This window comes from Cinclus cinclus, chromosome 7 (genome assembly GCF_963662255.1).
Source record: "Cinclus cinclus chromosome 7, bCinCin1.1, whole genome shotgun sequence".
Classification (NCBI taxonomy): Eukaryota; Metazoa; Chordata; class Aves; order Passeriformes; family Cinclidae; genus Cinclus; species Cinclus cinclus.
In genome coordinates, this window is record NC_085052.1 from 16594705 (window position 1) to 16617739 (window position 23035).

Consider the following 23035-nt stretch of genomic DNA (forward strand, 5'->3'; position numbering starts at 1 on the left):
AGTTGAAGGCCGGGCCCCCACGGGCCGCTCGGCAGGCTGCGAGGGGGCGGGCGGCGCCGGGAGCCCGAGGAGGAGCCCGAGCATCCCGGCGCCGGAGACAGCCGGAGAACGGGCGGCGAGGCTTCATGGGCTGCTCACGCCGACATGGTGCTCGCCCTCAACGGCAGCCACCCCTACGGTAACCTCCGGCCCCTGGTCCTGGAGGAGCCGCGGGCGCTGGGCGGCGGCAGGATGATCGCCGGCTCCTGGCCCCCGCGCAGCCTGGCGAAGCTCGGCCCGTCGCCCCCCCCGTCGGCGCTGCCCACGGCGAGCCCCCTCCCCGCAAACGACTCGCAGTGCGGGGAGCAGATCCTCAGCTACGGCAGCGCGGAGAAAGTTCTCATCGGGGCCGTGCTCTGCCTCATCACCCTGCTGACCATCGCCGGCAACTGCCTGGTGGTGATCTCCGTCTGCTTCGTGAAGAAGCTGCGGCAGCCCTCCAACTATCTCATCGTGTCGCTAGCCCTGGCCGATCTCTCGGTGGCCCTGGCCGTCATGCCCTTCGTCAGCGTCACCGACCTTATCGGCGGCGAGTGGATCTTCGGCCGCCTCTTCTGCAACGTCTTCATAGCCATGGATGTCATGTGCTGCACGGCCTCCATCATGACCCTCTGTGTGATAAGTATCGACAGGTGAGACAGCCCGGCGCCCCGAGGCTTTCCCTGGCCTCCCGCCGCTCCGGGGGACCGGCCCCGCGCCGCTGCCCGCAGCCCCGGGCTCCCAGGACGGCCGCCGGCCCCGGCGCGGGGACCCGCCGTGAGCGGTCCCACCAGCGGTCTCCTGCCTCCTCCGGGTCCCTTGGAAATGAGCCGTGCTCAGAGCAGGGAGCGAGGCGAGTGCCAGCCCGCAGCCTCTCTGTTCGAAGGAGCCCGTCGGAGCAGGGTGAGCTGCCGCCCGTAGGCCAGCCCAGGTGCCTGGCTATCCCTCCGGGTAACTTCCTTGCTGTCACTCGGGAGCCAGGCTGTCAAAGCGAAACCGGACCTAAGCTGTCAGCGTTTACCGCGGCTCTATGCAAGTAATAGGGCTTGCAGCATTTAAAGCAGCATTTCCAGCGCTGCTTTAAAATTTGGAACATATGTCTTTAAACTGCTTTTTACCGCAGCTAGATTTGAGCTGATTCTTTCAAAGCTGGTGACAGTGCAACCTCACTGGGCTCAGTGGAGTTTTACCAAACCGGAGAAGGTGCAGTAATTACAGTTTACTAAGGCTCTATCTTTATTCTAGGACAATCCAAGAACAGCTCAATTTCATTTTTGACAAATAACGTTTTGTTTGAAGTTAAAATTATTTTCAAACGTTTTCTTTCTAAATTTTTTCACCTGCTGTCTTAAAAACCAAGTTATGCTCATTGACATTTAGCTTCTTCCAAAAGATACAGTCACTGAGGCAACAAGGTGCGCACACAGTGCAGAAGAATATCTGGTGTTCAGTTCTGGTGCAAAAAACATACACATACATTTGTCTGTGTCGATCCTCTGCAGAAGAAGGCTGAGAGATTCCTTTATTCCATGCAGCTTCTATTCTAAAATAAGGTGCAGCCTGTAGCTTCCCTTTTCTACAGCCTAAATTCTATGTCAAGAATTTTAACAGCTAGAAGGTCACTTTTCATTACAACTCCACACAATTGGCTGAAATTTTAAAACTTTGTAACTAGATTTTAGAAGTAGTTTACTAACTCTGATATCCAATAGGAGCCTTGATTGTTTATTTCAGAAAGTTTTAAGAAAAGCTCTGCATAAGGCTTCTGCAAAGCAACAGTTTTTGAAAGGGATTCTTACAGTAAATGGAGGTTGTTTCGTACCAGGGAGCATCACAGTTTGTATTAATTTCAGAACTTTAATTTCTGTACAAGCATCCTCTACTCCACTACTCTTTATTTGGTGACTTCTATATTGGCCAGCAGTTATCTGAATGCTACAAAGCATCTTGTAGCAATGAAATCCACATACACACTTTGACAGTGTCAAATGGTTTGTGGTTTTGGTAGTTTTGTTTTTTAAAATTTGCTGTTACATTGACATTTGCTTAATTTAAACTTATCTAAGTTAATTTTTTAACTTAATCCCTGTATTGCAAGAGAATATGAATAGGCTTCCAATGCCAAAGATATTGGGAAATACCTTCCCAGTGTTTTTCTCTGCTTTTCTATACTACTTTAAAGATAGGCGATTTCATTTTTACAATCTCTCCCCATAAAGTATTTCTATTCTTTGATTGTTCTTGTCTCCATCTCTGAGCTCTCCATCTCCATTTCTAATAACCTTTTGAAAACAAGTTAACATAATTAAGATTTCTTTAGGATGTGTAATGATTCACACCGTAGCACTGGGATTTTACTCTTCTTTATTTCTTAGTTTAACATTTGAGGTCACTGCTGTGTGCTGAACAGGGGCTTTGACTGAACTGGTCACACTAATGACTGCATCTCTTCTTGTCTTCTCTCAGTTCTCCCTCCACTCCCCTCTCCCCCTAAAACACTAGCAAGAGGTATATCTCTGTATTGAGAAAGAATATAACCTCTTGTAAATGACTGATTTGCACCAGCTAGTGCTGAATTTAGACTAGTATTATTCTCGTGTTTGCATTCTCACCTCTTTCACTGAATTTTTGCTGAACACCCTCTCTCATAATTCATTATACTGTTGTCTACTACCTACTTGAAATTAAAATTCTGTGACTTATGATGCTTAACCTCTGTCACCCAAGTCCATTATAGAGCTGAGATAGTAGAGATATTGTAAATAGTTGAGATATCATAAATAAAAGGAGACAAGCCAGCAATTCATTAACAAAATGTCTCTACAGCTTGGCAATAACGAATTAAAAAGACTTCATGATTTGTAATCCAATTTAAAAATAATTAAACTTACACTGTAACACTGCTAAGCCAGGCCAAAGATTAGTTTTGGATATTAAGAAATCTTTGAATAGTACACATGTACAAAATATGCAAACCAGGGAGGCATTATGAGAATCAAATGTGAACGATGAAACGTTGCCAGTATAGCATTGATTGTCATGGTGCTGTTCACATCAGCAGTTCTTCTTACATGTATGTAATTAGGAAATCCTTGAATGATCACTGAGGAAAACTTCTCTCTGAAAACACATACCTCCAGTTTAAGCATTGTTTGTAGTACAGGAGCTGCAAATCACAATGTATACAGTGCATTAGAGGGTCAGAATGTTTCACAAGGTCCATTTTTCAAAGGCTTTGGTGAAAGCACTTCCACGTTCTCTGGTATGTAGGAGGAGAAGATTGCCAATGATACCTCCCCTACTAGTCTTACTATCTCAGGGTAAATAATACAAATATAGGACCAGGGAATTTCATTCAGAAATTGCAGAAGCAGAGAAACTGAATGAAATTCACTGTCCTTCAAGTTGGCCACTATCTCCAGAGGCATTTAGATGTACTTAAATATTGAAGATTACATGGGAAACACTTGTTTAGAAGAAGGGTTAAGACGGGACAAAGAAACATTTTTGAAATATAATTAGGAATTGCACTGTCACCTGGCTCTTTAGGGCACTTCAGGAAACCTTTGTTGAGATCCAGTAACATCTCTCCTGAAGTAAGAGATGAGGCTGATGCAAGCAGTGCAGAAAGAACAAGTAAATTTACTATTTTAAAAATTGTTCAATCCCTAGGTTCTTCCTGAAGCAGATTTGAGAATCATGTAAATAGTTGAAAGAATATTACTATTGAATAAATTTTAAGGAACCAAATTTGTTACAAATTGTTAGGCAGGGTTTGTAAAGAGAAAGAGTACCTTTTATTAAACGAATAATGGAGTTAGTAAAACAGAGGCTTTGAGGAGCTACCAAGAAGAAGAAAATGGGTAAATTGAAAAGGCGTTTTGATTTGTTTACCTTGCAGAATATGTGCTACTCAGTTTATGCCACTGAGAGCCCTGAAATGCCAGCAGCTGGCAAACCTATTGCTCACAGAGAGATTTTGCTGCACAGCCCTCGGTGGTGGATGTGTTTTCTTAGCTGAATATATCAGCTTCTGAAAGAAGCATATTAGCATGGGCTGTACACATGGGCTGGTTTCATTCTGTTGGAAAATCTTTTATTTTTTTCCTAGTTAGACCCACCAAGCACCTCTTGTACTTTTAAAGTTGCTTCTATTCTAAGTTGTGTAGATGATAATGGTGCAAAGTAGTTATTAGTGTGCTATTATGGGGATATCTAGCTTTGCACAGGGTGCACAAGGAAGCAGCTAGGTTGGAAAGGTTTGATTATCCACAAAGACCTAAATTTGTGGAGATCATGAGACAATGTCCTTGAAGTTACCAAGATTTGGACTATTATGCTTTTCTTCAGATCATATCTTTCCTTTTGTTTCACAACATAAAAACCTTCACACATCTTTATTGGGGGACCTGAGGTGAGCATATTTTTTAGGCATCTCTATCTTGTTTAAGTCCCCACTTTGGAAGAAGGCTATCTGCTTACAGACAGGTCTGTCAGAACTAAAACAGATATATGATGGAGAGATAAGAGTGTTTATTCCTTTTTAAATTTTGTAGGGATTAAATAGGCAAGACAACTTGATACTCAATCAATAATTACCTTTGCTATTCTCTCTCTCCGTGATAGGAAGATTCACTGTAGAAAGGTAGGAGCTAGAGACTTTCACAGGATAATTGAACAGGTCTTCATTAAAAAATTTCTATTAGTGTGTTTGAATTTTTTTCTTTTGCTCTTAAGGCTCCACTTTTCTAGTTCTGAATTAAATAGATTGTATCACACCACAGTTCTTTTACATTCTTTACATTTAAGAGTGAGAAAATATTACGAGTGAATTATGAGGGATGGATACAAATGACATCTTAGTGGGGAATGAACAAATAAAGGGAATTAATAGCATTTGAACTGGTGGTGTTTTCATGCTGATTCATCATGCTGTTCTGACCCAAGATAGCTACAGAAATGTTGTTTTGGAGAGTATCCACAGGATAACTGCATGAGTAGCAATTTTTAATTCAATTAAAAATAGTTCTTTGGCTTAGAAAGTGATAGAGCACCATAACTACTCAGATACAGTTGAAGAATTATAACACTTTCCCCATACCCACACAAGTAATGAAACACTTTTTAAGGAACTTTTCCAGTCTGTATATTGGCCAACAATTCATGAGTATTCCAGGATTCCATTAAATTGATGAGGATTTAGAATTTCTATGCAAATAACTGGGCCTTTTCGTTGATCCTGAGATTTTTATATACCAGCCTCAGCTCTCTCTCCCTGCCTGTGTTGCCACGCTCCAAGTATGAGTACTTATGCTTCTCCTCAGAATGTGTCAGTCCCAAAAGTTCATTGGCTTCTTGAGTCCTCATTCCATGTCTAGGAATTGTGCAGATCTGAAATTTCCTCAAAGGAAGAATTTGGAGCAAAATTTAAATAAAGATTTAAGCTTTTTCAATAGAATCAAGATGTCTAAATTCTACCTACATCCCAAACTGATAACATGACCTGAAAACTGTCAGCAATTTGCTAAACCTAATGGTAGCTAGCAGTCCTGTGTAGCTTCCTATTTGGTATGAAGAGTTTTTCTTCCTCAATGCCACGGGTGGAAAAAGCAGCAGTCTGTTCTGCCAAGCCTGCTCAGATCATTCACAAAATCCATGTAGACTATACATGCAGAAATAGCTATGAAAAAATCCTCTATGTAATATATTCTGGATCTAGAATAAATATAGATGGCCACCAGTAGTGCCACTCATGAGATTTTTTTTTTTTCAATATATGTATATTTACATAGAAATAACAGAGAAATGAGGAGAAACCTAAAAGGAACTATAGGGAAAGTATGTGATGAAGTTATTGCAGTTAAAGTCCATATTGCAGAAGAAAGTTTTGAGATTGGTATGGAAGCTAATTGCTAACAGCAGCCACCCTCACAAGAACAATTTTTTTCATTTTTTAGCCTGATAAACAACAGTACTCTTTCTGAGCCTGTAAATAACTTATCTAGCTTATGAAAGACACAGACAGCATTGCTAAATTAAACTAAAGTGAAAAAGAACAGATTTGGTCTTACTCCTTTCCATGTAGTTTTTCTAATGCAATCTGTTTAAAGAATGTCCCTTAAGCTGATGTAGTTTCTTTTTTTGCAGAGAATTGATGGCTGAACATTTATGCAATCCCCATTTCATTATTTATGTTGAAAAAAAGGAACAATATGAATTTTTGGTGCAAAATTCAGAGATGAAGAAGTTCAATTGGAAGTTGGATGCATTAAGTAGTATAAGGCAGTGCAGTGTTTATTTGTCACTGAGAGCCCACTCCAAAAGAGTAAGTTAATCTGGGGAGTTTTGTTGTATTAGTGTGAACCCATTTCTTAAGGTACCTTTCTGTGACATCCTTGGGTGCTGTTTCTTGTGACACAGGCAGTCTGAAATTGATGCAGTTACCTACAGAATAACCAGGTTTTAGCCACGAGTATTGTTTCATTGTGTCTTTGCAGAGACATTATGCTTCATGAACACACTGCCAGATGCACAATAAGCAGGTGAGAATTAACAAATAAAAGACATTTTATAAAACATATGGACTATTCTGTGAAAACACAGGAAAAAAGGTTTAACATCAAAACAAAAGGAAGTTTTGTCCTTTTGCAGAGGAAAAAGGCATAAGATCTGAAGTTTGATGGGTGTGTCTTGCATTGGCACAGCAGAGGCCGACAAAATTTGGGAAGCTAAAACATGTTACAAAAAAGAAATCTCTAGATTGGATATTGTCTTGCTGTTCTACACTGGATGCATTTAAGCAGTGTTGCTGCAAGAGAGTCACAAAATATGTAGATGCAAGATAACCTAGAGTTGTCAGTGCAAAGGGGAATGCAACTGGTAATTTTTCAAGGTGCATGGATGGGGAGTTATAGTTCAGTGAGTAGCAGGAGGTTTCAGATTAAACCACATTTACCTGAATGCCTTTTCTTGAAACTGGATGTTGTATTTTCCCCCCACATTTGAAACTATCTTCTGTTTGCTCCTACCAGGATTTAAACACTGGATGAGTTTTCAGAAGTGATTTTGGGGTCTCTAATTCTTGGGGGTTCATCCAGACATTTCAAAGGAGCCTGATAAGTCAGAGGTAAGGGAACATTAATTTGCATTTTTGCTAAGCAGGGTATCCTGGAGACATTTAAAAAGTGATTTCTTTCATATCAAGGTGGCAAAAATAGTTTAAGTAAGGTTGGATTTGCTGCAAGATTCACAGCAAAAATGCAGTTTTAGAAACACCTCTCTTAGTTTTTAAAGGGAGCGTTCAAAAATTATCTTAATATAAATCACAAAAATGTAAGTGCATATCACACCGGCATGATGTGTAGCGTAACCTGATTACACTGGTATCAAAATACATTTTCTTAGTGCTTTTCTTGAACTGGATGAGTATCATAGAATGAAACGTCAAAGCTTTTTTAGTTTTGTACACTGAAACAAGATTACTACATCAGTAATAGCACGCTCACATGAGCATCTAGAAGAACAGGACTTAGGCAGGGAATGTTTTCACTTTCCTGAATTAATTTTCTCTGAAAATTATTTCTACAACTCCTTGAAAATTTTATAAAGCATCTTATTCCTTTAAAAGAAACCCAGTATTATTTTTTGATATTGTTGTTGAGTTTGAAATATTTAATTGGAAATATTTGTGGCAATTTTTGAAACTATATTGATCTGCAGTTGAGAAGTACATATGGCATTGTCTGTCAGCTACAAACACCTCTTTAATTTTATTTTTTTTTCCCTCTCAATATATAACACAGATCTGGTTCTTCCTCTGTGGACCAGAATGTCTGAAAAAAGCTGGCCATTGTAGGTCTTGTACGAGAATAAAGAGCTTGAGAAACAGTTGAGTCTGCTGAGGTGCAGCTGTCAGAAGAAAGACTGGGGAACAAAGTCACAAGTTCTGATAGCTGCATGTCCAAAGCACAAGTATCATGAAGCAGTGCTCACTGCAGTTTTGTTCTAATGGTCACTACTGTCTGTAAGATGAGGATAACTTCTCTCACTTGGAAAGCTTACAGGTTTTAGTTTTTCTTGTTGTACTAGATAACCATCTATTTCTGAAGGATTGAATAGTCTAATTCTTTCTAAATATACTAAAAAGAGGCAAAAAACAGCTGAAATTTTTGAACAATCTCTTACTGCAAATTTTTATTTTCAAAAGATCCCAGGATTAAATATGTCATAGTGAAAATCTGTTTTTATTCTGTTTGAACTAACATAGCAAAATTAAAGAGTGTCATTGATTTTCTTTTTGTACCCTGCTGTTTATACAAGGCTTTGTATAGCAATCTAGTTTATCTGATACATCTGTGTGATTCTATACATACTAGCATAGATGCAAATCTGGTAGTGATTCACTTCTAACAATAAACATGGCTTTTGGGTGATGCACAGACAAGAATGAATTCTCTAGTAGCGCTGAACAGAGATGTGTGTGGAAATCAAATCAGTACTGAGCATATTCTTTCTCTTGTGGCCTTTGCTATCAAATGGGAGCTAGCACAAGACACCACTGAAGGGGGTTTGTTTCATCACTGATAGCTCTTTCACTGTTAATTGTCATAATTGTTTAAAAAGCAAACCAAAACATAAAGCCAAGAGGGATATTACAAAAATAACTTTTTAAAGGGTGAAGTCTATTCTTAGAGGTCCATTGTGTCTTGAAGAGAAAACTGGCAGCAGAGTTTTTTCCTGAGATATGTCAAGGAAAAGGGTGGGATTTTGGTACAGTTAAACACATAAATCTGAGGTTTTTAGCTTGTAGAAGTTTAAAGTATAACCACAAGGAAAGTTTGTAATCTGACAAAAATCCATTTCTGTGTACAGTTCTTATGTCTCTTAAGGAGACTGTGGGAAGTGGAGGCAGAGCCATATAAAGGGTAATATTTTTCTCACACTGGTAATTCTTTGTCCTGCACGGTGTGGCAGGCTGAGAGCCAAGCAGCACCTTCTGTGCATGGAGAGTGCTGGAAAAAGTGGTCAGGGACCAAGGGAGAATGGACAGAGCTTATTGTGTCTCAGACATTCACCAAGTTGGGCAAAAGCAGAACTGGCTGCAAAGGCTTGCCTGCAAGAACACTAATGAGGCAGACTTACATACAAACTTTTTACTTTTTATTTTTTGGCTGAAAACTCTCCAGTCTTTTGGGAAGAGATTGTAAGTGGAGATCCAGGCAAACACATCGTGAGGTTTCTTCCCAATAACCTGGCATGGAGCTGTGCCACCTTCTCTGCCACTGAATAACACTGATACCCTTGGTGGCATTCCTGTGATAATTTCTTGTCACCCATACAAGTATCTGTAATCAGAAATACGGCCTATTGCTGCTGCAAGTGAAACTGGGCCACTAGTAGAGAGCTTTATGTACCTTATTTATAAACTGTTTGCTTTTCATGAGATGTATTGGAGACTGGGGACAATGTATTTCAATGTATGGTTTGCAGATCTCTAGAGTGGGACACAAAAAAGTAACTGAAAAAATTCCAAGTCTGTGGGAGTAGTATCTGTTCTCTATAGGGTTGTTCCCGTGTGAGAAAATACAGGAATTTTGGAATCAAAGTAAAGAACAGTGCCCTAGAAGATTTACTCTAATGACAGGTGTTTGTTCAGAAATTGTCAATCAGTATAAATATGAGAAGGTAAAAAGGGAAGGCATAAGTACAGAAAACAGAAGCATATGCTATTATCTACACTTCTTGTAGAATTTACAGCATAACTATCATCATGAATATAAGCCATAAAAACGTCTGATTGTCATGACATATTTCAGACACACAGTACCGTTTTGCCAGAATCATTTTCTGTAAGCAGTTCTCCATGTGGGTTGTTAAATTTTGTTTATTTGCTGTAGAAGTTGACATTTAACAAAAAGCTGAAATAATAAATCCCTGAACAAAGAATTTGTTGTCTGGCCAGAAATTACTTGGAAATATTTATACCCACTACCCAAAAGAGCTGCTGACAAGATGCAAAGCTTTTCTTTAATAGTCTAATAAGATGTTTTGATGCTAAATGTGGTACAGCTTTGGCTCAAAAGACTTAACTTTTAAATTTTTATGTACTGCAGTTTCCTTTTTACCCTAAATATCTACATTTGAAGACCTACTTCTTATCACAAGCAGTTTTTGCAACAATACTAATTGTTTTGTCTCAAGAGTATATCGTTCCATATGAGAAAGCTATTTTTGCAAAATTAATATGGTCATTAAAAGAACATGATATTATTTTTTTAAATAACTGAAAAAAAAGCATAGTGAACCAGCTGTCTATAAATTAAACAACACAAGGAGGAGCTAACATGTCCAAAGCCTGTTACTTAACATAAAGTTTGTGCACTGCTACTGAGGTGTTGAAATAAAGGAAGGATCTTGTCAAATTTCTCAAACATCTGCAGCTTGCAGTGAGCTACCTGAGATATCCATAGGCCAGCTGTGGTGATTGAGCCCACACTGATGCCAACATTCTGCTCAAAAATTCAAGTGAATGTTTGGAGTTCTCAGCCTGGCAATAAAAGCTGTTATCATTGGAAGCTGTAGTCACAGAAATAAACCTTAGGTATTTTACTTTTTATCCACACAGAGTTGATGCCACCATACTCCAGAAGAACCTTAGAGTTGTTAACTTGCTGCCGAGGGAGGAAAAAAAGCAAAGGAAAGACATTCTCACTGAGATGTGGGAAGAAGGGCTTCTGTCTGCTGATCCCACTTGTTCCACTGTTTTTGTGTGTGGTATAGCATCTGTAAAATGAATATAAAAGAGAGTTCTGTGATCCTAGATAATCCTCATATCCTGCTATCTTTGAAGGTTGTGGAGGAGGAGATGATCTATCATCAGCTGTACTTCTGTTTTAGCATAAATGTATAATTCTAAATTCTGAAGAACACAAATGGTGTTATGAAGCTATTGTGACCACACAATCACACATTCAGCTGGAAAAAGGGGTATTTGTGAAAAATCAATAGCTGAATGTGTCCTCAAATTTTGTCATTCCGCATGGAAAGCCCAGGGGAGAGGAGCCAGAAACTCTTTTCTTGACAAGAAAAAAGCAAGAAGTTCATTCTGTAGATTGAATGTACTATGTTTTCATGCCTGTGAAGTTGGTGGTAGCAGTTTGTGTTGAAACATGTTCTATATTTTAAAAATATTTAGTGTTGCAGATTTTGCATCATTTTAAAAAGAAAGAAAAATATGAAGGATGTTGCTGAAAAAAAGAATACGCTGTAGTGGAAATTTGTTGTGGGCAGGCCTATGTTCATGTAGACCAAGAGGACACACTGTCCTGGCTAATCTTTCTCCAGCTTTCCTGCCTAGTGATCTCTAAACTTACTTGCAGCTACCTTGACAAAAGCAGGCCTGGTGACGAATTAAATGGGGAGTATGGACTTCTGGATTTGGAGTAAATGTTCCAGGTGCAAGCTGAAAAAAGCCACCTGTGTGGAACCACAGCCTGGCAGGCCTGAGCAAGAGCCAGGAGGTTCAAAGTTCATTAGAGCGGAGGATTTGTTAGCTAGAAAGAAATAGTGACCATGTGGCCATTACTTTCTTCATTCTGAAGGCTGCTGGCAAAAGTGAATAAATATTATGACAAATGAGCTACTAAATACTGAGACTGGGAAAGGCTGAACATACAGTTTTACTGACTGCAGTTTGGCTTTGGCTGCAGTTACTTCTCATCACTAGATCTTCCTCTCCTTCTACCTTCTTCAGTAAAAGGGTGCCTGGGGCTCTGTATTTAGGGACTCCGAATGACTGCAAAGGGAAAAAATATTTATGAAGTAATATTAAATTCCTCAAAATTTTCCATTTCCCATTTATATGGGAGAGCTCAACCTGACCAGTTTATTTATCGATACTAAATTCCAAAATATCACTTAATGAGATATATTGTGAGGAAAATTACAGCAGGCAGGAGAATTAAATGTGAAGGGGGAACTTGAGGCTAGGTGTTTAAGCATGCTGCGTATGTTAGTTAAAATGAGTGCTAAGGAAATAAATAACATATGGATGAGAAATGTGCTAGCTACAGTAAACCTTACATTCATTGGCATGAAAGATGAGAAGACATGATAACCTCATCTGTATCAGATACTGAGCAGGAAATATACCTCTAAAATATCAAGAAATTACACAAGATAGCTGTTTATATAAGTTACAGGGGAGGAATCACCTTATTATCTAATGATAAGTCACTGAACCAAAAGTTTCTGCTGGAAAGGACTGTGAACAGCAGTTTTCTAAATTGTAGACTTACAAATTGATCTAACCTCCTGCCTTCCTTCCTTGGTAGCTTCCCCTCATGCTGTGCTCTCTCCAGCCCACAGCCTCTGCTTCTGAAACTGGGTATAATTTTTCCTGTGTTAAGACTTATTCAGACTAGGAAGAGAGATTATTTTACTACTGTAGGGAAAGCAACTCCAGTGTGCATCTTTTAAAAATAGCTAGATAAACACTACACAAGCTGCTTTGTATATCCCAAAGTTTTTGAAAGAATATTCTTAATTAAACTTGCTTTAGACTTGGATTTTTCTGTGTATCTAACACAGTTTATTGATGTAGTTTGTTTTTTGTCTGGCAAGCTTGGGAAAACAAGTAAAGCTTGAGATCAACATAATTTTCATATACCTGATCCAGTGGAACACAGCAAAAACTTTTGTGTGATGTAAAAAAAAAAAAAAATCTGATCTGCCTTCAGGCCAATACAACTATGGACAAAGCCAAAAATGTCCAAGTAGATTAGGTCTGTACTGAGATTCACCCATAATCACTGTACAGGTGCTTCTTAGGGCTATTGCAAAATTACTGTCACGAAGAAGCAAAAAGGAGAATTTGGACCTGGTCTTTCCAGCATTTTTTCATGTCTCTCCTGAGAGAAGAAAAGAAAGAAGGGGGAGGAGGGAAGAAGTATTCTAGAGGGGGTTGTTCCTTAAGTGCTTTATCTGGAGATATTATGTTGAAACTGTTTGTATTGAAGGAAGGAAGAGAAGGGACATAAATATCAGCACATTGAAATAGCTATTCCCTGAGGATACTTTGTTTTAATGTAGTGGTATTAGCAGTTCAGTGGGCTGTGGTTTTTCATTTCATTCATCACTTATACTATGGAAATTTCTGAAATGTTTTATATAATTGTACTGAAGACATCAGTCATGATTTTCTAGTTAAAGTTGTGGGAGGCTTTCATTTTGAAATACTATTATAACTTTCAAAATAATTCCTTTTAAGATGATGTTTAGTATCAATCCAAGAGTGACTCATGTAGTGAAGTTGAAGAAAATCACCTTAGCCATTTCTGCTTTATGGTAGTCTGATGACTGATTAAAAAAACAAAAGACAGTTTTTCATAGCTCTGAAATTGTGCCTCTACACATTCTTTGAGAATTCCCTTGGGTGTGACGGACAAGAGAGTTGAGATGGGGACAACACAAAAAGAAAATGGGGACTTTCCAGTTCCTATCTGAAAAACAGATTCTTTTCCATTTTTGTCTTCGTTTGTTCGGAAACTGCCTCTGGTGAGAAAAACAGGGATTTCATCTCAGCTGGTGCTTCAAGAAACGAGATCTTGAAAGGGCAGAATAAGACCCCTGTAACACTATTAAGCAATATTTCGAGTCAAGCTTCATCCTTCCTCAATAGCTTTAGGGCTGTGTGCATTCATGCTCAAGGTCTCTGCTGCTCCTCGAGCTCACTGACAGCACCACCTCCCTCCAGTCATGCCACATGATTACTCAGATTCCTTTTCCCTTTTCAGAATTACCCAGTTCTCATCTAACATACATGAAATAAAACCTCTTTCCTAGCTTTTTCCTAGCTTTTTCCCTGCGTGTTCAATTGCTAATGAATGTTGCATCACAACCAGACAGAAATAAACAAAAATACTATTCCTCTTCAATAATTTTTCTAGAAGAGAGTTTTTCCTATCTTAGTTTCCCAGACAGTATCAGAAAGCTAAATATCTTCTCTGACCTCACAAAAAGAGGGCAGGCATGTTATAATAACTTAATAAAATGAAATACTGCATCATGCACATAAAGATGAAAATGAATGTAAAAAACTCATGTAATTAGATACTCAGGTATAACATAACAGTGGACATGATGCAAATGTACTGCATTTGTTTCTATTGGCCTACAATATTTTGGGATAATAAAAAGGGTCTCAATGTGGAACAAGTTGAACTGGGAATTTTAATAGAAATAGAGTTTTCTGATATAAATCCCCTCATTGAAGATAGCAAAAAACTACCATCTTTGAAGATGTTTTGGTTTTCCTTTTTCTCCTTGATTGATAAAGTGACTTAACAACTATTCTGACTGATACCATGGGGTATGAAGCTGTATTCACAAGCTTTTGCACTTGTTGTGCAGCTTGTGTGCATACTATGATGAATTTCATGAAGAAATTTTCAGTAAATTAGATATTTATTAAAAAGCCTGAGAAGTCTTTCTCTAGGGAATATTCCTAAAATGTTACTCGTATATATTTTAAATCATACTTTATTCTAAATTTTGATTAATATAACTTTTCACTTAGAAAAAAGAAACAAAAGAAAAATTTAGGAAAACATTTTGACTCTCTTCTCACTTCTTCCACAAACATAAGTATACCTGTGTTAAATAAAGGAGCTTGCAAATCTGGGAGGGGCTATATGTGTGTGAAAAGGCAGAAGTGGGTAGTATTCCGTGACACAGTTACACATTTTCTTTTAGAAAAACATGAAATTATTTTTTATTTTCCCTCATCCTTCCACACTGTTGAACAGTGTAAAGAAAATTGATGTTTCCTACATGTGACTTGCCCAGATTTGGAGAGCTTTTGAAGTATTAGAAATAATCTATCAAGAAATGGGGTGAAAAGCACTTTTGAGGTCTGTATATAATTAAACCTGTTGCACTCAGTAAGCAAACCACACTTGTATACAGGAAACAAGTGATAATGAAACCCACAAAGTTGGAATTCAGGCATTTTGGAAGAAAATAAAAACAGTAAATCTTCCATTACAGAATGCAACTTAATTCTAAATAATTTGTGTCCAAAACCTTTTCAGTTTTCAAATGTATCTGCTTTCTAGAAGTCTGGTGAAGGATTAAAGGGGCTGAAATCCATCTCCCTCCTTATATCTCCTACATTAATGTCTCTGGTGATGGTAGAACAGGTAAAATATACAGGTACAGTTTTCTTCATAGAGAGGTAATAAAAGCATTTAGTCTACAATTTAGAATATTTATAAGGGTAATTGCAAAATATTGGGTAGGAAATACATATTATCTAATATTCAGGCAGTGCTGCAAGGTAAACATCAGCAGCTCCACGTTGGCACCTTTCCTTCCAAGCAATGTAGAATTTGCAGTGGAAAATGAAAGGCTACTGAGCTGGTTTGTCAGGAAACTGAGAACAAGGTGTGACAGGTCATAAATGCTTTGACATTCATGAAGGGTGAAAATGAAAGGCAAAAGGTGAGTGCAGGTGAAAGAAATTTTCTAGGATCTGGAAGTAAAGGGCAATATGGTTTCAGAATTACAAATAAGGTAATAGAAGTTGAATGGAAAGATGTTACACATATTCTGACAATATGGGAGATATGTATTTCTTAGAAAGAGAACAGAATGTATCCCCCTATCTATGGAATGGGTGTCTAAGATTAGTAGGCAAAAACGAAGAAGGAAAAAATACAGAGCTAACTGAGAAAGAGAAATAAGACAGCAAGAAGGTGAAATGAAAATGAGTGAAATAAAAGTACAAAAAATAAGCTAAAATAAATAAGAAAAATATGCAGCTGTGAAGTTATACAACATGAAAGGGAGAAAGCCCAGGAAAGGAAAGAGAAACTAAAAGAAATACAAGAGAGGAGAAAGCAACCTTCTACTATGCAAATTACATTCCTTTAGAATGAAGATATTTAATTTTGATTGACTTAATCCTCCCCCACTGCCAGGAAAGCCTACACTGCTTGAATTCATCAAAAATAATCTTCTACAATAATTTTTGAGAAAAAGAAAAATCAAGTCAGATCTTTTACTATGCAGAATAAATTCAATATGTACTCACTGTAGCAGTGGAAATGAAGGTCGTCCTAATGTAAAGAGAATTTAAGAATTTAAGAGATTTTGCTTTCATTTCATTAGGAAGGAAAAGGGGAATAATATGAAGTGTTAACATTACTGAAAGCAAAATAAGTATTTCATTCTCATTCTTCCAAATAACAAAGTTAACATAACACCATTTCAATGATAAGAATAACGTTGACATTTTATGAAATGTGAAGCATAAGCATCTAGAAGAATAGATATCAAAACATAAATTTAAGATCTTTTATGTTTGTTCATTCACCATCAGCTGAGGAGGATGAAGCAGAGCTTTCCAGTATTTCTAGCAATTAAGATGTGGAAGCTGACCACTGTGCTAAGACTTTTATAAACTGTGTACTAATTCACAGCATAGGAAAGATGCAACATTAGCTAAATAGAACATATAACTAATCAAAGTCCTTTTCTCTCCACTGAGTAGTGTGTTGATTTTGTTAGTTCTGCAGTCTCACTCTACCATTGCATGGTATTTTATGTTTAGGTTTTAAAGTGACCCAATTCATATTCTGTAAGGTTTCATATATGCATTGAAATTAGTAACCTTGATGATTTCTGCTAAGGAGAAAAGCATTTTACTGCCTCTGAAATATCCTCCTCTTCCCAGGCAATAAATTGGCAGTGACCATGATGTAATTATGAGGCCAGTCTGTATGGCAGAAAGGTAAAGTACTGTTGTACAATAATTAACAAGATAATTGTTGCTTTATAGCACCATAGCTGCACACTGCAATGCTCATGTCCCCCATTTAGGTCTTTTGATGTTTCTGTTCTTTTCCTTCTGTCTCAATTACTTAAGTATGTGGTGGGAATAGTATTTCCCTGATCAGTTTGTATGTTTGTATACCTTGCTTTATTTAAAGGAGATCTGAGGGACAGAGCATCTCTTGCATTGTGCAAACACATCATCTTAGGAAGCGGTATTTGCTAGGTGTTTTGACATAGCCATAACAGAAATTATAGATTTGGTATTTGTTTCAACTTGTTTTATTTACATTTGAAGGAAAAGAAATAAGTTATCTAGATACATTACTATGCTAGGGAGAATATTATTGAATGCTGGACAGATTTTAGGAATGGCATCTTACTCCTATTCTTGTGAAGTGTCTCTTAATGTTGATCTGAACCAAATAGAAAAAAAATATGAGAGATGATAATTCTTCAGAATAAGTATTATTCCTGGTGAAATACAGGATGGGATTCTATTGATGTTGGTTTGCAAAGAAATCCTGCATGGAGATACACATTGAAGACAGAAAGTTTCTGTGCTAGAGAAACAGAGAAGCAAAGAAGGAAGCATTATTGTGTCTTTGAAATAAAGCAGCTTTATGACCCTTATAATAAAACAGTAGGAGAACTGAGAGAACCTCATAACTCCTAATCAAATGGTAAGTGATAACAAAACAGTGTATTGCAATTCCTGGCAGAAATAGCTGTAATACACAAATGTATAATTTCCAGTATAATATCTCTAGTCTTATTCCATAGCAATCCAATCTGCTTTATAAAAGCATAGTGAGACAGTGAAAGATCTAGTTTGATTCTGGAATCTGTTAGATCAAGTCAGTGAATTCTGAGACATAAACGTGGACTAACTAGAATGGAACTTATCTGCCTATAAAATACAGGGAGACCAGAAGCAAAGGAAAAGACACATGTGGTACAACAGTTGCATAAGTGCTGCTGATGTCATGGTGCATTCAATTTATTATTGAATTAGGCAGGAAGCTTCAAAACTATTTTAATTCTTTTAACTGTACAGTTTTTGTTGCTCTGTGACTTTGCTCACAGTGACAGGCAAGTCCTTTTTACTCTTTTGATTTATTTTTCAGCCATATAATGGAGGTAGGAAAGAAAGATTTAGGACACATGATCACAAATTGGACCATCCTGTTACTATTTTCCTTCTATTGTTTAAGTCAATGTAGCTGTAAAGTCTCAGGTTGTTTGCTGGATATTTCAAAATGTGTGAAGACTAGACCCATCTGTCTATTTGATCTACAGTTGAAGTGGTAACAGAGATTTTTTTAGCCCTGTAGGATAAAAACTATTCTATGTGGTCATTGTAATGGGTTCATGGCAGAAAAGGCAGAATGAAAAAGCCCACAAACTGAGTAATTTCAGGAGCAGACCTATATAGTTAGAATGGTTTTACATTAAATTGTCTATGACAATTTCTTGTCATTAAATGCTAACCACTTAGAGATTCTGGGGAAGAATTCTATGCCACAGGGAATCAGATTTTTGTAAAGTAAAAGGAAAGGATTTGTTCATTTACCTTTTCCATTGTTGGTGTTCACTGTGTGTGGCAAATGGCAATTATGTACAATGGCTGGTGAAAGGAGGGAATTCTTTACCCACTCCCAGGTTTGAACAGAGCTCCAGAAAGAGGATGGGGTAATTCTTCCTCCCCAGAGCTGGGCACACAATGTGTGCCTCACACCTGAATGGGACTGCAGCAGAAGAACCAGATTCCAAACCCCCAGTGGGGAAGAAAAGACACTGAAGAAATCATAAGAAATCAACCCGGAATAGGGATGTGCTCACGTGTTTATACACGTACATGTAACAAGAAATGTACTCTGCTCTTCACCATTTGCTATCTTTTTGGTCTCTGCTTTTTACTTGAGCTCTCCAAGCCAGGATCTATTTTCCACATAAGTGATACAGTAGAAGAGTGTTCATATTACCCTTTTTTGCTGTATCTATTAAACAGTAGTGCCATATTCTTCTTCAGTGCTTTGCACTCACCCAGCATCCTTGGAAAAGGCCAGAAGGACATGAGTGCTCTGTGTGTTGTACTTCTTGTAAGGTTGCACAACTGGAACAGCATCCTGCACTTCAGCCTTCTGTGCACGCTCTCAGGCAGTGCTGAATGGAAAATGCTGTGACCAGTTTCAAAGAAATGAAGGCCATTCATCTGCTTTTGGGGAGTAACCCAGATACAGACCTCACTGTGCTGGGTGTAGCAGGGAGATGCCCTGTCTGGCAGAACCAGAAAGTCAAGAAATTCAGAGCAGGAAGAATACAAAATAGCATTGCCTTTCTTTTAAATGTGACAACTGAGGCACAGTTTCTTATCCACCAAGATCAAAATGAACATCTGTGGCATGTGAAAGAAATAAATCTCAGAATATCAAGTCTGAGACACTTCTTTCATGTGGGGGATAGCTGAGACACATGAAATGGTCTTTTTAGGGACTCTGACTACATTCTTTCCCAGTAATAAGACCACAAGGTGTTACTTACACTTGAGTATGTTAAGTTGAGATGATTTACCTTAAGTATTTTTTATTAAAGTGCTAGTCTAAGATTAAGCATTACAAAGCATATTTTCCCACTGAATTTGACACAATATTTTTGAAGTTCATGAGTCTATTAAGCCCTGAACACTCTCTAGTGTATTAGACAGCAGTAGTGATTTACATTATTTTGACATTGCAAAAGAGTTTTCAAGGGTAATGGATTTCATATAGAGAGATTAAAACATAGCATTCCTTCATTTGTGCCTGCTGACTTCTTTCCCCCTATCATACTACATTTAGCAAAATGAATAAGGCAGAAAGGATGCTAGTGTATTTTTATGTTAATTAGCATATTTTAATTTCAAATAGCATTTCTGAAGAAAAGATACATTCCAAAAAAAGTGATGCCAGGGCAAAACTAATGAATTTTCATTCTTTTCAGTGTACTTCTGCTTTCATGAATTCTTTTTGTTATATTCTGGTGCATGAGAATGCATCAGTAAGCACTCAGAATATGCATCCCACAGATCTGATTTTTACAGAAATCCAGCTTAATTTTTTTAGCTACATAATAAAGTTCACCTCAAAAGTGTGTTATTTTTAGTGACCAGTTGGGTAATAGCTGTAGAAGTACATACTTCAGGAAGGCAGATAAGGACTTTTTTAAGAACAACACAATGTAAATAACCAGAAGTCTTTATGCACAAAGTGTTTAACTGTTTTGTACCTAAACTGGGCTATTCTTGGACAAATTTTAAGGGTAGGCCACTCTTGTCCCTGAAAATCTGAAGCTTGCATCGTGAAACTGATGCTGCAGTTGCATTCCTTAAAGCAGTGTGATGTACACTTTAATTAGTTAAACTGAAATTTCACTGCACTAACTCTTCCATATCTTGGAGCACCTTGGAAAACCCTTGGCTCCTTGGGAATCAAAATGGTTTTGGCCATGGTTCTATAAAACAGAAATCTCCATGGTCTCTGCCTGATGCCCCTGGACCAGTGACTATATTCAAATGGTGATGGTGAAGGGCTCAAGAAGCAGCCCTTTGTAACACAGTCCATGGACTGCACTGCTCTGATCCCAGACAATTCCAGTAAGAATTCTTAGTTCTTGGACCCTCCAGGTACAGATTCACTGGCAAAATACTGACCTGCTGTAATTTACTTGTGCATTCTGTCAAGAATAGGGCACAATAAACCAGTCTGTCCTTTGTGTAACACTTCATAACAGCAATATAAAACCAATGACATGGTTGAACAGGATTGCTGATACTCATCAGACCAGATCATTAAATGATGTTTCTTTTACTTCCATAACTGTAGCCCACCCAGGTGCTTGCATAAATCAAGAGCACTGGCCATGATTTACTGCACTGCAGTAAAATCAACAGGGCAGCATTCCACAGAGCCAGGCAAATCTCTTATTTGAAGTACTAAGTGAATAGACAGAGAAAACATGCTCCCCAAAAATATTTTTAATCACATTGCTATAGCTCTTGCTTGTAACACTCCAGAATACTCACTATATAAACAAAACACTGGTAGCCCTTGAAACCAAAACATTACTCAGAAACTTGATTTGAAATAATCTTTTCTACAAGTTACAAAACAAAACAATAGCACCGGTTTTCTCTAAATTTTTTTGGAAGAAGTGAAAAAGAACAATATGAGAAATTAACACTAACTCATAGATAATTTCTAGTTGAGGAGAAGCCAAAATTGAAACTAAAAATCTTAGATCTAAATAAAGGCATCTGATTCCATCTAAGCGAAAATTCCCATTGTTAGAGAGAATGCACAGAAATTTTCTGTAGTTGAAAGTAAATTCAGACTTAGGATATTCTTACCCAGCTATATAGAGCCATAGTAATAGTTCTGTAATTAGAAAAAGATACTTAGTTTAAAATACCACAAATTAGGAAATACAAAAATTTTCAACAGACCTAATTTGTTTCTATGAAAAGTTGACCTGTTATAAAAATTTTTCTTGTCTATGAAACCATGTTTTCTTCCCCTTGTCTTCTTGAACTGGGACAGATTTTTATTTTGTTCAGTAAAAAGTTTGGACATTGAAAAAATGTATTTTCTTTCTAATTTGGCAATAACATAATTATTTTAGTACTGAAATAGTCTGCTCTTGGTATAAGTTCACAGTTTGTTGTTCCTGCCCGAAACATGAAGGAAAGAAAGACAACTCATCAGCTTAATGGCAGGGTTCTTCCTAATTGCTGAATACATCAGATTGAAGGTAGATGCTTGCTTGTTATAACCATCTACTCAATACAAAAATGATAGGCTTTGTGGAATGAGCATTCTTCTACACCCCGAGATTCCTTAAGGTAGCAAAATAAAATTTTGGTTTCAGAATTTCCTTAAAAGCTGAAATATGCCTTATGTGCACGAAGATTGAACAAATGCATAGAAACCACAGCCTGTTAAGGCCAATGGGAGCTTCCCCCCTGGAATAAAAGGCCTTTTATATAGAATATTAACAATATAAATTTTAGCATGAAAGACACATGGATTTACAAGTTGGAAGTACATGCAAAGAGAGGATTGAAAATTATGAAACAGAGAACTTGGCCAAAGATTTTGGTCTAGGGCAAACTGCATGACAGACATAACTTTTAAGAGTTAACTCTGGCCTTCTGTAGTAACTCTGTGTTATCATTCCAGGTACCTGGGAATAACCAGACCTCTCACCTACCCTGTGAGACAGAATGGGAAGTGTATGGCCAAAATGATCCTCTGTGTTTGGCTCTTATCTGCCTCTATCACCATACCCCCGCTCTTCGGCTGGGCCCAGAATGTAAATGATGAAAAGGTTTGTCTCATCAGTCAAGACTTTGGCTACACCATTTACTCCACAGCAGTTGCATTTTATATCCCAATGTCAGTGATGCTTTTCATGTACTATCAGATTTATAAAGCTGCCAGGAGGAGTGCTGCTAAACACAAGTTTACTGGTTTTCCCCGTCTGGAAGAAGTGGAAGGGATTTCTGTGAATGGACTTGTAAAACTGCACAAGGAATCCGAAGAATGTACTAACTTTTCACGTCTCCTAAAGCATGACAAGAAAAACATTTCCATCTTTAAAAGAGAACAGAAAGCTGCCACCACCCTTGGGATTATTGTTGGGGCTTTCACCATCTGCTGGCTGCCCTTTTTCCTCCTCTCAACTGCAAGGCCCTTCATCTGTGGTACAGCATGCAGCTGCATCCCCCTCTGGGTGGAGAGAACATTCCTATGGCTGGGCTATGCAAACTCTCTCATTAACCCTTTTATTTATGCCTTCTTCAACCGGGACCTGAGGACAACCTATCGCAACCTGCTGCAGTGCAGATACAGGAACATCAACCGCAAACTCTCGGCCGCAGGGATGCACGAGGCTCTGAAGCTTGCAGAAAAGCCAGAATTCGTTCTGTAAGGTCACTCATCCTCTATGGTGATAATTTGTTGTTTTATCATGTTAGCTTTTCCCCCACAGGTTTGAAAGAAGCATTGTAGAAGAACCAGGCTGCTTGAGCACTGCCAATGCAGCCATCAAGAAACAAGGTAGAGCCCACCAGTCCTAATCAGCCTGGAAAAACAAAAGCACTACCTAAAGAATTTGGGTGTAAGACGAATAAAGGATGAAAGTGAAATTT

The 23035-nt window shown here is 38.1% G+C and overlaps 1 protein-coding gene across 1 annotated transcript; it reads left to right on the forward strand.

Moving 5' to 3' along the window:
- Window positions 1-144: 144 nt before the first annotated feature.
- HTR7 (5-hydroxytryptamine receptor 7) lies at window positions 145-22815 on the forward strand. The gene is made up of 2 exons (XM_062496590.1): window positions 145-671; window positions 22065-22815. The coding sequence occupies exons 1-2, from the start codon at window positions 145-147 to the stop codon at window positions 22813-22815; spliced, it is 1278 nt and encodes a 425-aa protein (XP_062352574.1).
- Window positions 22816-23035: the final 220 nt, after the last annotated feature.

Bases quoted from the DNA above. Each gene is read 5' to 3' on its own strand.
- HTR7 (XM_062496590.1), top strand. From the start codon at position 145: ATGGTGCTCGCCCTCAACGGCAGCCACCCCTACGGTAACCTCCGGCCC. The intron at 672-22,064 runs GTGAGACAGCCC...TTATCATTCCAG, and splicing joins TGTGTGATAAGTATCGACAG to GTACCTGGGAATAACCAGAC.